We start from the raw sequence: 14,854 nt of genomic DNA, 5'->3' as shown, positions 1-14,854 counted from the left end.
CTTAGCTGGCCCTTTGCATGTGGGATCTGGGTTCCCCGAACGGGGATCAAACCCACATCCCCTGCATTGGAAAGCAGATTCTTAACCACTGGACCACCAGGGAAGTCCCCCGCAGTGGGATTTTTAAGCCATCTATTTAATTATCCTACTCTATCCCTGTCACCATCTCACCCCGTTCCTGAAGTTTTCACATCAGACCGTGCTCTCTGCGAGCTCTCATGGAGATTTGTTTTCCTTTCATAGAACTCACATTGAACCACCTTGAGTCAGCTGTAGCAATAGAAAAGGATCCCCCTTTTTAAAGGAGAAATGCAAGATTTGCCTGTTGAAACTCTACCCTGTAGAAATCCAGCCAGTCTGTGCAACAACTGGTCCCCTCTGCCCACAGATATGAGGGGATTCGGGGTCAGGGGTTCACCCTACCCCCAAAGGGATGCTGGGCTAGCTCTAGACAGAACCCACAGTGAAGAGTGGAGTCTACAATGTATTTCAGGCTTTCAGAGAAATCTGAGCCAAAACTCATCGTTCCCTGGGCTGGAAGTCCAGTTGGCAAGTGTTTGGGGTCGTTGCCCGAGTCTTTGCTTCTCCTCATCCTGGACTCTGGATGTAGGCAGAGAATAAGCCACAGACGTTGACTTTTTTCCCATAAATTTCCCAGTATCAGCCTCTTTTCTGTTTCCAAGAACAAGATGGGTTCTGGCTCATGGCTGTTATTTTGTGTTTGCATTTCCAGACCCTTTTATGTAAAGGATCTACGTGTCCTCAGGCACAAAGTGGTCCATTTTGCTGATTCAGGAACTTGCCAGGAAAAGCAAGTGACTGGGCAGCCTCTTCCAGGACTAGGAATTTAGGTGGGATGACTCATGTGTCCATTAATAGGGAGGAGGAAAAGTGTTTTAAAATCTTTCTCTTGGGACACCTTGTCAGCCCAAAGTAAGAAATTTGAAACTATTAGAAGTTCTAAGTACCACTTATTTAGCACTTACCATGTGCCAGGCACCTGGCTGGAGTCTTCAGTGTCTGTGAGCTCCTTTAACCCTTGCACAGCCCTTTGCTGTGGGCATGGCATCTGCGGTAACTGGGGCCACAGAGAGTTTCACTCACCCAGGTCCTCTCCAACTCTCAGTGGTGGTTTTACAGGGGCGAAGAGAGAGAAAAGAGAAGCAGGATGTGGGGATCCAGCTCTGAAAGACCAAACACTGGACTCGTAGAACCGCGTGGACTTGTACAAAACACTCCACAGTGGTCTCACCAGGGCAGGGTCCTTGAAGGACACTCCCTGTGTTAGGAAAAGTCATTGACCCTGTTGGTTGAGGACCTTTGTCCCACGCTCTGTGCCCGGCTCATCATACCTGGTACATCACTTTACCCCCAAAGAGCCTTAAGGATGTGCCCAGGATGGAGGCCTGACCCCAAGACACAGGGAGAGCCGGTTAATGAGAAAGGGAGAGGAATGCACGAACAGTAGGGAGTCTAAAAAACAAACAAAATGCGTCTTCTGAGTGCCCGCGTTTGCGCTTCATGACTCAAGCTTTGATCTTTGTCAGCTCAGAGCTCCTCAGATAGTAGATGCCCACTCCCCACCCCCAAATGGCTGTTGAGTTGAATCGAGGGTTGATTAGAAAGGAGATGAGGGATAAACAGAACAAACGAGGAAAAGGGCTGCAGCTGTCGTCATTCGTTTGCGTTCTATTAAGGGACTTTTCTCTCTGTTTACAGAGACTAGTTGCCATGAACATGCCGCTCAACAGTGATGGGACAGTCATGTTTAACGCAACTCTGTTTGCTTTGGTCCGAACGGCTCTTAAAATCAAGACGGAAGGTGAGCCCTCCCTGGAAGCGACACAGGTGGGAGAAGAGGAAGGGGAGGCCGTATCCCACCTTGATTCCCATCTGGGCCTCTTCTTGTCAAAGGCGGGGCAGGGAGGGGACACCCCGCTGCCCAGGGGATGGGGCGGTATGTGAAATGCGAACATCTGTGCTGGCCCCACTGGCCGGACCTGCTTCCCTCAACCCTTCTCCCCTCCCTCCGTGCTTTACCTTATCCTGGAAGGTTGAGAGGTGACTCGGGCCACCAGCAGCCCCGGTGAGAACAGAGAGGCGTTGCTGGGCAAAAGAAACAAGGCTTGTTCCCCACTCTTGCTTTTTAAATTCAGGGAACCTGGAACAAGCTAATGAAGAACTCCGAGCTGTGATCAAGAAAATCTGGAAGAAAACCAGCATGAAACTACTTGACCAAGTTGTCCCTCCAGCTGGTGGTCAGTGCCATTTATTTCCTAAGTAGTTCTTGACCAGCACATTGGTTTCAATACTAGTCTCTAGGAAGCCCAGCGTGTTTGCAGAATGCTTAAGGTACCAGCCAGAGCATTGAGGCCAACAGCTAAGGCCCTTCAGCTGTTGGTGTAATGGTTTGGGGGTAACATGAAGACCACTGCAGACAAAGGAGAGGCTTCAGTGAGGAGGAAATCGAGACCCACATGGTTGAAGCTGGGGTTCTCTTGTGGGTGGAGGAATTAATGTTAGGAGAACAAGCTTGCTGCCTCAAAACCAAAAGCCTGGTTTGTTTTTGTTTTTGCCCAAAATGAAGTGTTTTAAACTAGTTTTCCTATATCCTTCAACATACTGTTGAAAACTTCTCACACACAAAAGAAAGCTTTCAGCAAATGGTGTTTTTGAAATGTTCTTAAGACTGAATCTGCTACCATAATTACCAAAAACATCCCTTTGTTTAGAATTTAGAGACAGAACTAACAGGCATGCTTATTTCCTTTTGTTATCATAAAATAACTGACTAAACTTTTCTCAGATTTATATATATATATATATATATATAAAACACACACATATATATATATATAAAATACAGATACTGTATTTCCATTTTTGTCTAAGTATACATGGACTTACAAGTGGAGATGATTGTGTTTTGACTTTTATTTTCCAGTTTTAAAGGTGCAGGATCCGTTTGCTCGGTGCCAACATGCCCGCACTTTACCCCCTAGCCCTGGGCACGTTAGGAGTGTTTGGTGTGTTTTGTAACCAACTGAAATTTTATAGTGTCACTGCTCCCGCAGCCTCCAGATCGGGCTGGCTCAGGTCCAGAAGCTGAGCCAGGACCGTGGCCTCTCCTTTTGAGAAGGTGACAACCTCTGGATCTCGGGGCCACAGAGAGCAGCATGCTGGCCAGCTCCGCTCCCCGGCATGAATCCAGAAGCAGGATGAGCTTTTCGTGGCTGGAGGGAGCCACCCAGAGCTGGCAGGGCCACCGGCTCAAAGCTGGGAAAGATGGCCCACGAAGAAGTGACAAAGGGACAGTGTGCAAAACAAAACACTGAAAGAACAAAACCAAACCGAAAACTCCCGCCTAGAGAGAGAGAACCCTGGCTCTCCACAGGAGAATGGATACTGCACGCTTAAAACGACCCTTTGATTTTCGTTCTTTTCTTTTTAGCTGCACACCCAGGTGCTCGCATGGCTGAGACGAATTGCTTTTTCCAATCGTTGTAACAATGTGCTTGAGCTTTTTCTGCAGCCTCCATTCCTTTCAAGTCTCAGTCTTTCAGAATATTCTGAAGCAATTCTGTTTTAGGGTGGTGGCATGGAATCGGAGTTATCTCTTGCCAGTTGTATTCCCCTACATGTTTCTCTCGATGCAGACGCATGCTTCAGAATAGTGGGCCCCACCTGTCCGGGGGGACCTGCCTCAATGGCAGCCGCACCTCCTGTCTCTCTTGAAACGCCAGCCTCATTACAGCCCAGTCTCTCTCACATCAGCGCCCATCCTGGCAAGGCTCGCCTGGAGAGAGTCATTCGCATTACTGTGAAACTTCCTTTCTTTTCATTTCACCAGAAAAAAAAGTCCAGAATTTGGCTCCCTTCCTTGGAAAAACTGCTCAGCTTTTAGCCCTCCTGGCCTTCTCACGAAGGCTACGTAGTCTTCTGCTTTCTTGTTCCAATAGCGGGCCCTGGTTTTCTCTCTGTTATTTCTTAGCATGGATTGGGGGGTTAGGATGACAAGGGTTAATCTCTTCCAAACTGGCAGTAAGACCACTGAGAAACCTGGGACAAAAACAGTGCCTCAATAAGGGATGGAACACTGCAGACGTTCCGTGGCATGGGTTGTGGATGTGCTGGAGCTTATCCAGGTTGAATCTCAAATTAGTGCTCTCGTCACTGAACTTCCTCTGGTGGTAACTTCAGGCTTCGGTGGACAGACTCTGGTTGAGTTGCTGTGCAGGGTTCTAGCATCTACATTCACCCTTTGCCTCTTTGTTTTTCCTCTTTTACCTTCCAGTAGACCACCGGGTCCCAGCCTTTCCCACACCGTGGAGCACTTAGAGAAGGAGAGCATATTTACGACCCTCTGGGCCAGCAGACGGGTAGCTCCCACGGCTGAGGGGCTCGGTGTCCCGCCCACTGTAACCTGGTCAGAGAGCAGAAAACTGGGCCAGGCCAGCCCTGCACATGTGACTGGTTGACGTGGGTCGCTCGGGGGCCCCTTACAGCCCTGGTGACAGAGCAGAGTAGGTGCCCACCTTAGAAGGCTTTGCCAGCACAGGGGTGATGTGAGCCCCGCTCCACGCCGAGGTCATCATGAGCCTGATGAGGCGATACTCAGGAATGAGCCTGGAACCCAGGCCAGAATTCCGGGCTCTCGCAACGCCTTTGGCCGTGGTGACAGCCTCTCTGTTCTCTCCGTGCTGAGCTGTCTCATTTCCCATCTGGCTCTTGCTTGTGTTCTCACCTCCACTCTAGAGTCTTCTGGCGTTTCGTGGATCTTCCCCGCTCCTTTAGAAGCCCCTCCTCCTCCCAGGGGCTCTTCCTTGTCTTTGGGCCTTCGCCCTGGACCTGGATCTTTGGCTCTTTTGCCCTGAGAAGCACTCAGGGCCGACCCCGTCGCTCTCTGCAGTCCTGAGCCCAGATGGCCTCACGGCACTCACTCCTCTTCCTTCGTTTTCTGACCTGCTGTAGCTTTGACTTTCCCTGTTCTTAAGACTCTTCCTGGGCCCAGTTTCAATAGCTCAGCATCTCAGTGCAAAAGGCCAAGTGACCCTTGAGAGGCCTGCCCTGTAGAGCCCTAGGTGGGCACCTCTGCCCTGGAGCTGCCCCTTGGGCAGAAACCTGATCTGCCCTCTTCACTGAGTACACTGCCCCCCAGGTTCTGGGCCAGGGAGAGCCAAGACCCTCCCACAGGAGCCCCCTTGGCCCCTCTAGGTTAGCACCACCCAGGTGGAAGGGAGAAAAAGGTTAGGCCTGCTTTTGCTGGAAGCATCCCAGCATGGGATGAGGTGGGCCTTCTGTGAGTACAGCCAGTGTTTTTCATGGGAGCCCACAGAGAAGACTGGAAACCCTGGCCGGCAGAGGCTGGCTGCCCCTGGGATTCTCAGGCCGCAGTCAGTCCACCTCCTGCATGTAGCCCGGTGGGGAGGTAGACTTGTACTCTGGGAGAGGTGGCCCCAAAGGAGCAGGTGGCCCTTGTGGTGGAGCAGGGAGGTGGTGGGGTAAAGAAGGAGAGCCCAGGCCCAGGGGTCCCGTATCCCAACTCACCTGGCCTGGGGCAAGTCATGGAACCTCTGTCCACTCCCCTCTCGCCTTCCTGCCTCTGGACAGTGCATTGTTAGACCATTTGGACCAGCCCGAGACTGATGAGGAACCTGGTTTCACATCTACCCAAAGCCCTAGGTTCGCTTTGGTGGCCCCTACACCATTCCCAGACTTGCCGGGCTTGGGTTTAGAAGGGATATAACACTCTTCTCAAGGCTGACCACCGCCAGGCATCTTCTCACACAGTAACACTGCGTAGCTTCTGACAAGGAAGTTGGGGGCCGCGGGAAGCCCAGCACGGCCCAACAGTGTCCAGACAGGGATACCCCCCTCGCGGCCACAGAAGGCACCCCACCCAGGAGGGTCCCAGTGTCCCCCACCCTGTCCTGCTCTCTGATCCATTTCAGTGGATGCCACTGTTGACAGGTTGTAAAATAACGGTGACTCTGATGGCTCACCATCGCCCGCCCCCTGGCACTGAGGACCACCCAGAGTGCTCTGCGGGCCTCTTCTCCCGTAATCCTCACAGCTTCTCCTCCGAGAGGCTTAGGCCTGTTTACGGGTGAGAACGCAAGCCCAGAGAGGCCAAGCCCCTTACCCAAGATGGCACGTAAGTTGCCAGGGCACCCTGGCCACAAGTGGAGCTGTGCTAAAGCCTGAGGGCAGCACCCGTTCCTCCTCCCAGCCTCTGTGAACCGTGGTCAGTAGCCCCCGGGGTCCCTGGACTGATGTGGCCCTGGACTGACGTGGGGATGAGCAGGCCTTGTGGAGACCCCTGGGCACACGGGCACTGCCAGTGCTTTCCCAGGAGACAGCCAGAGCCCCTATTCTGCCTCATGCATCACCTTTAATCACTCTCGGCCGAGTTCCAGCTCCCCTGCCACACACGACGGGGCTGTTTTTGAACAAAGCAGAAATAAGTCAGCTCAACTTCGAGGTTAGTTGGAGCTGTCGCTTGCGGTATCGAAAACAAGCAGTTCTGAATTACAAACCAAGAAATGACATGTGGAGGCTATTGGCAGAGAATTAAGGAGGCACATGAAAATCTGGGTCTGCAGTCACTTTTCAGAACCGTCCTATCCTTCCAAGCCTGTCTGTCACCTTTCTGAGGTCTCTATCTTTATCTCCAGGCATTGGGATTTGGATGGTTAATTGTCCTGGGTGTTTGTGGTAATTACACATGCAAATCCCTATGCGCAGGGGTGAAAGTATAACCCATGAAGCTTTTTTCTGTTTTGTAATTTTTATTTTGAATCAGTAACCAAGACGGCACTTCATAGTTTTACTAATATGCTGCTCTATTAAACTCATGACAAGTGTATTATTTTCTGCAATTTTGAGCATCAGTTTATTTAACTGACTCTAATGTTGAGCCTTAACTGCTTTGCACAACCTTGCTTTTCGCTAGATTTAGTCTCCCGTGTCCTAAGCGAGAGCTCAGTGCCTCATGCCCCGTCTTGCCCTGCCCCCAGCCCCGGCCAGAAGTGAGTGTTTAGGCTCTTGCTGCAAATATGCTGATTCGGGAGAGCTCTGTCTGGTCTCTCCGTTTAGATGATGAGGTAACCGTGGGGAAGTTCTATGCCACTTTCCTGATACAGGACTACTTTAGGAAATTCAAGAAACGGAAAGAACAAGGACTGGTGGGAAAATACCCCGCGAAGAACAGCACAATTGCCCTACAGGTGAATTGTTGTTTTGTCTTTTTCTCTTTTTCACTAACGATTTTACGAGCTTATTTGAAATACTAGAGAGCTGACTATTCATGGTTGAGCAGTACCACCAGGATTTTGTTTAAACTGAGCCACTGCACCCTCCCCCAAATGTGGACTAGCCATTTCTGGGCCACCAGGTAAGTGCCACCCCTCCCTGCTTTCTCTGGCGTGCCCCTGCATCCGCGTCCACTGTGGCCCGGCCCGTGGGGCAGGGCCCCCAGGACAGTGGCCGAGGCACATCCCCGGCGGGAGGGGAGCCAGAGCTGCCCTCATGCCTTGTCTCCCCCAGGCTTCTCCAAAGGCAGCGTCCTCCAAGCAGGCACCCACCTTCCCCCAGCCTCGGGCTCGGGCCCTAGCCGCCCAAGAAACAGCTTTCCATCTGAACGCAAGTGCTTTGTTTTGTTTCTGTTTGTTTCTTACCCCACTGCTTGTTGGTTTTCGGTCCATCTCAGTAACATCCATCACCTCCTAGCGCGTGTGTGAGTGTGTGTGTGAGTGTGTATGTGCGTGTGTGTGTGCGTGCGGCGTGTCTGTCTCTGCGTGTTGTCTCCTGAGGGCCGTGAGGCTTGCTGTGCAAATGCTGTTCTCTCTCGACCCAGCCAGCCTCTGGTCCCTTCACCAGCCCGGGCCCCGCCCAGGCATCTGGAGCGGGGATGTGGTTTCAGGAACCTCTGGTTCTAACTAGGGTCCATGCATTCAAGGGTGTAGAATCCTAGGTAAGCCCAAAGCCCTGGTGGGAAGCAGGTGTGTGGGGAAAGGGAATCCCAGTGGAGACCTGCACGAAGAGGGGCTAGGAAGGGAAGTCTGTGAGTGCTGTGACTGAGAAAGCAGAGTGGAGAAGGAATGAGGAAAAGATGCTAAGGACTACAAAAATGGAACTACAGAGGTTGGCAAGCTGTCAGAAACAACTGTCCAAATTAATCAAAAGCCCTGTCATCTCTGCTGTGCGGAGCATGTTGAGTCCATTATGATGCATAAGATAAAGAACTTTTTCCTTTTATGTCCCTGTTATCACCATTTGTCTTAAACTGGGCCTTGTTGGTATGGGTAAGGTTCAACATGGAATAGTCTTCTGCTTTTTTTCTGGGGGAAAATGCCCTGCATTGTCTGGTGTTCTCAGTGATGATAATTACCAAAGTGAAGGCTTGTCTGTGATCTCCCTGAGAGAGAATGAACATGAATGACAATGGATGCGTGAAGGAAGGAGGGTGGGGTGTGTGTGCATATGGCGGGTTAGGAGATGACCTTGTGTGACAGTGACCTGTTGATTCATGATGCAACCTGGGCTCTGCCCAGACAGCGCTGGGGGGTGGGGTGGGGAAGGATGGATGCTGAATCTGACCAAAGACAATTTCTGATCTGTCTTCCTCTGATCACATCTCCTAAAGGGAGTTCAGTGAATCACAGGCTTGAATAGCTGATTGCCATCTCAGCCTGCAGAATTTGAGTAAAGTTTTCACCTCTGACCCATCCAGTTTACAAAAGTGACAGCCTTTCTCCTGATCACAGCTCACAAGTAGCCTTAGAGAGAAGCAAACTGAAAAGATGTGTTTGCAAAGTTTGAACAGGTCTGGTGCATACGTTCTAGAGGGCGGTGTGGCCAAACTGGGTGCAAGGGCAGGGAGTGATGATCATGTTTCTGCAGGCTCTTCCCTCAAGCAGCACTGGGCCTGGAGGACTAGGGGGGCCAAGTTCCAGAGTGTTGTGATCCCCTCCTTGTAGGGAACTGCTTGCTGTTCTCAGATTCTAGTTCTTGGGGCTTGATGACTTTTCTGGAGGCGGAAACGTACTCTTTCATGGATGGCTGTGTCGTAATTTACAGTAACCAAGGTAGCGCTGTGCTGAGACCCTTCTGTTTTCTGCGGAAGGCATATACAATGACCATCTGGATACAGGGTTATACATTTACTGAGCCCCCAAGGCCTCCCAATTAGATGGCTTCAGTGCTTGCTCTGGTGGCTGGATATATAGTGTTTGGATGTTTTAAAAACCTGGAGAACAACACATGGCTACGTAATTAATAATCACATTTCATGGGTGGGTTTCACTGAGTCTTTACGTTGAAAGTTCAAATGATGCGGAAGCTACATGTATACATCACGGGTTAAAAAGACTCTGTTACATTGCGTCACAGTAATGTTTTTCCCCTGGACATTTTTTCATTTCGTTGTTTATAGAAAAGTTTCATTTCCATGGTGAAATTAAAATATCTCCGGTTAGATGCCAATATCAACACATTTCCACATAGTTCCATTGGGAGCTGAAGCTGTGACTATAATTTATGTTGAGTACCCAGCCTAGTAAATTAAGTTGTGTTCATAATCTTGACAGATACATTCTGAAAATGCATTTGATTCTGCAGCAAACATTAAAAACAGAAAATTTTTGTTTCCATGAGGGATAGTTCTCATTACATTTTTGGCTTCCTGTGCTCTAAAAACGGCTTCAAATGTGATTTGTCACTCTACATTTAATTAGCGCGACGAGGCACTTCCTTTCTGCATTGAGGAAATATTACGTGACGATGTGGCAGTGAGGGAAGCGGGGTCAGATGGCAGTGGGAGGAGAAATGGATCAACCGTGGCACTAGGATATGAGTACACAGATCCTCAGGAAGGCACCCGCAGGTGGGCGCGGCCTGTCGAGAAGTGGGATGAGTTGCTCCTCCCCGCGCCAGGGGTGCCGGGAGGCTGAAAGCCCAATTACTGATGAAAAATGGAGTGTGGGTGTCAGGTGAGCACAGGAGGCAAGACATAGGCCAGTGCGTGCTTGTGCTGCGTAGGGTGCAGTCTGTCTGAGCAAGATCCGAGCTGGTCCGCGTTCTCTGTCGCCCCCGCTCCCCCCACCGCATTGGAATGGGTTCGGAGGGCACACAAATGCACTCTGGTTATCAACTCTGTGGGCTCCATCTGGCCTCCCTCTGTTCAGACCAACTGCAGGGCCCCTTCTACATGAAGGGGGATGGCTTGAGGAGCTCCTGGATCCACGTGTGGGTAGGAGCTTGGCACCTGGTGTCCTCTGGCCTCTGTGGTCTGAATGAGTGTGCAGTTTCCATCCGTCCATCCATCTTCATCATTAAAGCCAGCCTTCTCTCCAGCCCCTCTCCAGAGGGAACCAGAGAGAAGCTGCATCAGGCTTTTTTTTTTTTTTTTCTCTCTCACTCATCCCCTACATGCCATATTCACTTTAGTTTGACTCAGCCTTTGCTCTTCATCCATTGCTGCTGCATCCCAGTGACCTGCAAATTTCCACAAGGAGCAAGTAAATAAAGGAACACAGCTCTGCAGCCACGAAAACTCTGTCCCCTTCCCAGAAAATAGTAATGCCTCATCAGATCTTCCAGATGAGGACTGCAATATACGGACACTCATTAGTCCAGTATTTCACGGATTAGAAAAAGAAAAAAGATCCCAGAATGGGGAAAGTTTTGTTCATTTCTTTTTCTTTCAACGTTCGAGGATTTCCTTTTTGCAAAAGACACTCCAGTGGACTGAGGGGAGACTGTTCCCCACTCATCCCAGATGGGAGCCTGCCCATCTTCAGGACAGGAGGACTTGAGAGGGATAGATTTTTCTTTGCTTTTCTTTTTTTTTTTTTTCTTACCTGTTTGGAAGTTGGGTTTAAGGAGACCGTCATTTCCAGCTTGCAAAGAATTAGGTGGTTAGGTTTTATAATGTGAAAGCCTGAGCCCCAGCTGGCAGGTGGTGGTGTAGGTGGCCCGGTAGAAATGTGGGTGGTGGACCAGAATCAAATGACTCTCAGTCCCTGATGTGGCCCCCTCGGAGAGGCTTGGGCATAAAGATAGAGGGAAATGGGATACTCCACAAACACTGAACCTGTGGAATATCCCACACCTGTTATCTAGTCACCTCAGTCTAAAAATTAGCAAGATTTTTTTTGTCTTTTTTTTAAAAGCATGATTCCATCTAAAGCCATAAAAAGGCTTTTTTTTTTTCTTTTTTAATCTAAGAGAAGAACAGATGCTAACAGATGAGATTTCACTGGCTGATTCATTTGTTTCAGATGCTTGAACGGATGCTTTAGAATTTTCTGCCTGAGCTACAGCACCAAGCTCGTTAGTCGGAAGGCGTTTGTGGCTAAGGCCTTGAAAGGGAAAAGTCTCAAGTGGGCTTATTTCTACTGAAACAGCATTTCGGGAGAAATGCAGGAAAAAGCAAACCCAAGGCCCCAGAGAGACCCCTTCCAAGCAAAGCACTCCTCCGGAAGGTGGAAGCAGGGCCGTGGCTCAACTGCGGAGCCGTGGTCTCCTGTCGCGGACGCTGCTCGTGGTGGCTCCTTTTCATGAAAGGGAATGAGCAAGGCTTAACAGTTTTCCCTTCCAAGCAGAGACTCAGAGAAAGGGAAAGAGTGAGAGAGAGCAAAGGAGGGGGGCAGCCGCCCCACAGAGAAATGAAATGAACACAACTTCCTGATGCTGGCCAGTAAAAAAAAAAAAAAAAAAAAAAAAAAAAATTAATAAAAAGATTAAGCAGACCTGCGTAAGGTGGGCAGCTGACTCCATTCCAAAGTCCTGCATCCCTAGTTTACCTGAACTACCAAAGACTGGCAGGCCCCTTGTCACTGGGCTGACAAAGTTCCTTTTATATATGCCAGTCCATCATGACCTCCTGACCATCCAGCTCCGCTCTCTGCAGTGACCAGTGCGGGATGCAGGGAGATGTGGACAGGACAGGAAGCTCAGACACCCCCATTTAAACTAACACATACACCTGCATGCCCAAACCAACCCAGGCGACACCTCAGGTTCCATCTTAACGCGTCCGCGGGAAATACCACCACACCCAAACCTCATCCGACATTGTCCGTCTTTAATTCAAAGCCAGTCTGGGGATGCCTCTTTGGAAGCAGTGTGGTCCAGTTTCAAGGACACTGGGAGTCAGGGAACCTGGGTTCTAGTCCCAGTTCCAGCATTCACTTGCTGTGTGACCTTGGGCAAGACACTTAACCTCTCTGTGCCTCAGTTCCCCATCTGTAAAATGGGGGTAATAATGTCGACCTACCTCACAGGGCTGTTGTGAGGAATAGCTAAGTGATTGTAAAGCACTTTGAACGTATAATTGCTTATTATTAAGACTACAACAATAATAATATCATATGCCTGTTTACTACCAGAACTTTAAGAAATTCTTGTTTTTCTTTGACCTCTTCTCTGTTCTGTAGTGATCCATCGAGAAAGAGAATTCTCCCCTTTTTGAGATACCTAGGAAATGCATAAAGATGTAAACAGAAGTAACTCTTCAGGTTGTTTTCTCACGTCTTACAAAAAGTAGATTTTTTTGCACAAGAAGTTGCTTCGAGAGCGGCGGCGGGGGGTGGGGTCCCCTCTGAAATTCTCAGCTGATTCCAAGCAGTAGTTGAGGAGTCAGTACACCTGATGCTGAGCCCAAGCTACCAGAGGTATTCAAAAGTAACCTTAGTGCAAAACCTTGAAGTTCCTGAAATGGCTAGAAAAGAGAAGCGTTACAAGCCCTGGTCTGTGCAGACTGGAGGCTGCGTGCATGTGTGCGTGTGTGCAGGGCGTGGAGAGCCCCAGGATGTGGGGAAGCCCGGCTCCTGGCTGTGCTCATCCACAGCCAGGCAGAGTGGGGGAGCCGTGTAGCCCGTGGGAAGAGTGGTGCTAGCAGAAGTCCCCCAGGCCCGTCCTATGCATGACTGAGAGGGTTCCTCCCAACCTGGAGGTCGGCTCCAGTGATGTCTTCTGTGCTGTGACCTTTGTTCCACTTGGGAAACAGGCCTGGCCCCCGATTCTGTTCCCATGTGTGCAGACTGTCTTAAGTCTAGGAGCTCGTGGTGGGTTTTCTGGATTCTCACAGCAGAGTCCATGGGGCCAGAGAACAGGGTTGACTTCTTCACACAGCACTGTGGGTGGTGACGTGGACATGGGGGTGACCCCTGTGAAAATGTTGAAGCACAGCTGTACCTGCTAGTTGACAGCTGTGGCCCCCAGCACTTTGAATTTCCTCACCCCCTGCTAACATCCCTGCCTTGCACCAAACACCTCTGTGAGTCAGTAACTAAAGGGCGAATGCCTGGTGTAGCAGGGACCTCTGGGAGCCTCTTCTGGTCTGAAGGCCCACCTCTGCTCTGACTGGGTAGTGCCCGGGATAAACCAGTTATTAAGTATGTGGTGTATCATCCCTGAAAAAGAAGCTGGTCAGCTCTGTGGGCACAGGTAAGGAGTTTATCCACCATCACAAACAATCCTTGTGTCCCTGACCGACTCTGATGTCGTTTATTAAACACGAAAGGGAGTGTAAGCGCTCACCCCCGCCCCCTGTCTGTGTCACCCCATCTCAGAGGCCCGCAGTGACCATCTGTCTTCTAGATCTAAGTCTCCATACACCAGAGCCTCAGCAAAACAGCTCTAAGCAAGCCATGTGGCTGGTGTCTCCACATGCCTTTCTGCACAGTCCTTCCAAATGAGCAGAAACTGGAAAACAGTAACTTTCTAGGTGGGATTTACGGAACGGTCTAAATGGAACGTGAGAATCTTGCCCCACGTGGGCCTGGCTGTGTGCTGAGTGACGGCCCTGGTGGTGGCTGGTGGCTGAGACCAGTTGGTGAAGGGCAGCCAGAGGTTATCAGGGCCACCTCCTGCCTCACTCGAAAGGGAAACAAGGCTTCCCTGGAACCTGGTTCACAGTCAAACTGCAGATAACCTCTGTCCTTTTCCCTAAGACCTTAAAAGAAGAGTATAGCTTTAAACGTAGAAAAGCTGTAAGAGACAAGTCAAGTTTAATATGTCAGATTGACAGACTCAGCAAACTCGGTGCCCAGCACCAGAATCCATGGTGCTAAACTCTTAAGCTCCTGGATGGAAGACACAATGCAGGCCACAATCCATTGTAGGGACACAGATGTAGGATCGGGCCTCAGGCTCTTCTTCAATAGCTTTTTCTATGGTGTGACCTAATTAAAAATTCAGTTGATCCACAGGATTATTGGGTACTGGCTTCTCTACTCTTAAAGGCAGGAGATCGTTCCTCTCTAAGAATAGTAATTATTATTTTCAAAAGTCTTTGAGACGATAGAATTACTGAAAATAAGGAAAGTTACATTATGTCATCCCAGAAGGTCTTAATTACCGTGGCATGTTATTGACTAACACCCACCTAGTAGCCCTCTTTAGCCCAAACGTATCGTGATTTGGTTATCCACAGGCAGGAGCTTGCGAACACTCATGGTTCCTTGGTTGGGTAGGTACCTGCACGAATTAGTTCTCCCTGGCACACCGTAGCCCTGAGAGAGGTGCCTGTTTGGGGTAATGGGAGGGCACATCATTCTAAGGCACAGTGAAGGCAACCCATGCCAAAGGCTAACTCAGAGAAGCCACGAGAAGGACGTTTCTTCCCAAAGTAGAGAAAGGTCGGGGGAAATCACAGGAATCCTGGATGGGGGAAGAGCCCAGCTCCGGGAAAAGATGGTGTTGCCTGCCTGTCTGAGGGTGGGTTATCATCAAGTTCTACAACTTTTTGGTCTCAGGAACCTTTTATGCTCTTAAGAATTATTGAGCACCCTTATGTATCAATATTTACTACATTAGGAGTTAAAGCAGAGATTTTTAAAATGCAGAATAT

General features: G+C 49.8%; 1 protein-coding gene across 10 annotated transcripts in view; it reads left to right on the top strand.

Annotated features, from left to right (window-relative positions):
• The window catches only part of CACNA1D (calcium voltage-gated channel subunit alpha1 D), a 328,454-nt gene that overhangs the window by 295,729 nt on the left and 17,871 nt on the right, over positions 1 to 14,854 (top strand). For all 10 annotated transcript variants that reach the window (XM_067043912.1, XM_067043915.1, XM_067043911.1 and 7 more), the window contains 3 exons: positions 1,720 to 1,822; positions 2,157 to 2,258; positions 7,096 to 7,226. In XM_067043912.1, coding sequence (XP_066900013.1) covers positions 1,720 to 1,822; positions 2,157 to 2,258; positions 7,096 to 7,226 — 336 coding nt within the window. The remainder of the gene's footprint in view (positions 1 to 1,719; positions 1,823 to 2,156; positions 2,259 to 7,095; positions 7,227 to 14,854) is intronic.

The sequence above is a fragment of the Kogia breviceps genome, chromosome 10, assembly GCF_026419965.1.
Source record: "Kogia breviceps isolate mKogBre1 chromosome 10, mKogBre1 haplotype 1, whole genome shotgun sequence".
NCBI lineage: Eukaryota > Metazoa > Chordata > Mammalia > Artiodactyla > Physeteridae > Kogia > Kogia breviceps.
The sequence above is the reverse complement of the archived record's forward strand: the minus strand, read 5'-3'. Positions and strand labels throughout refer to the sequence as shown.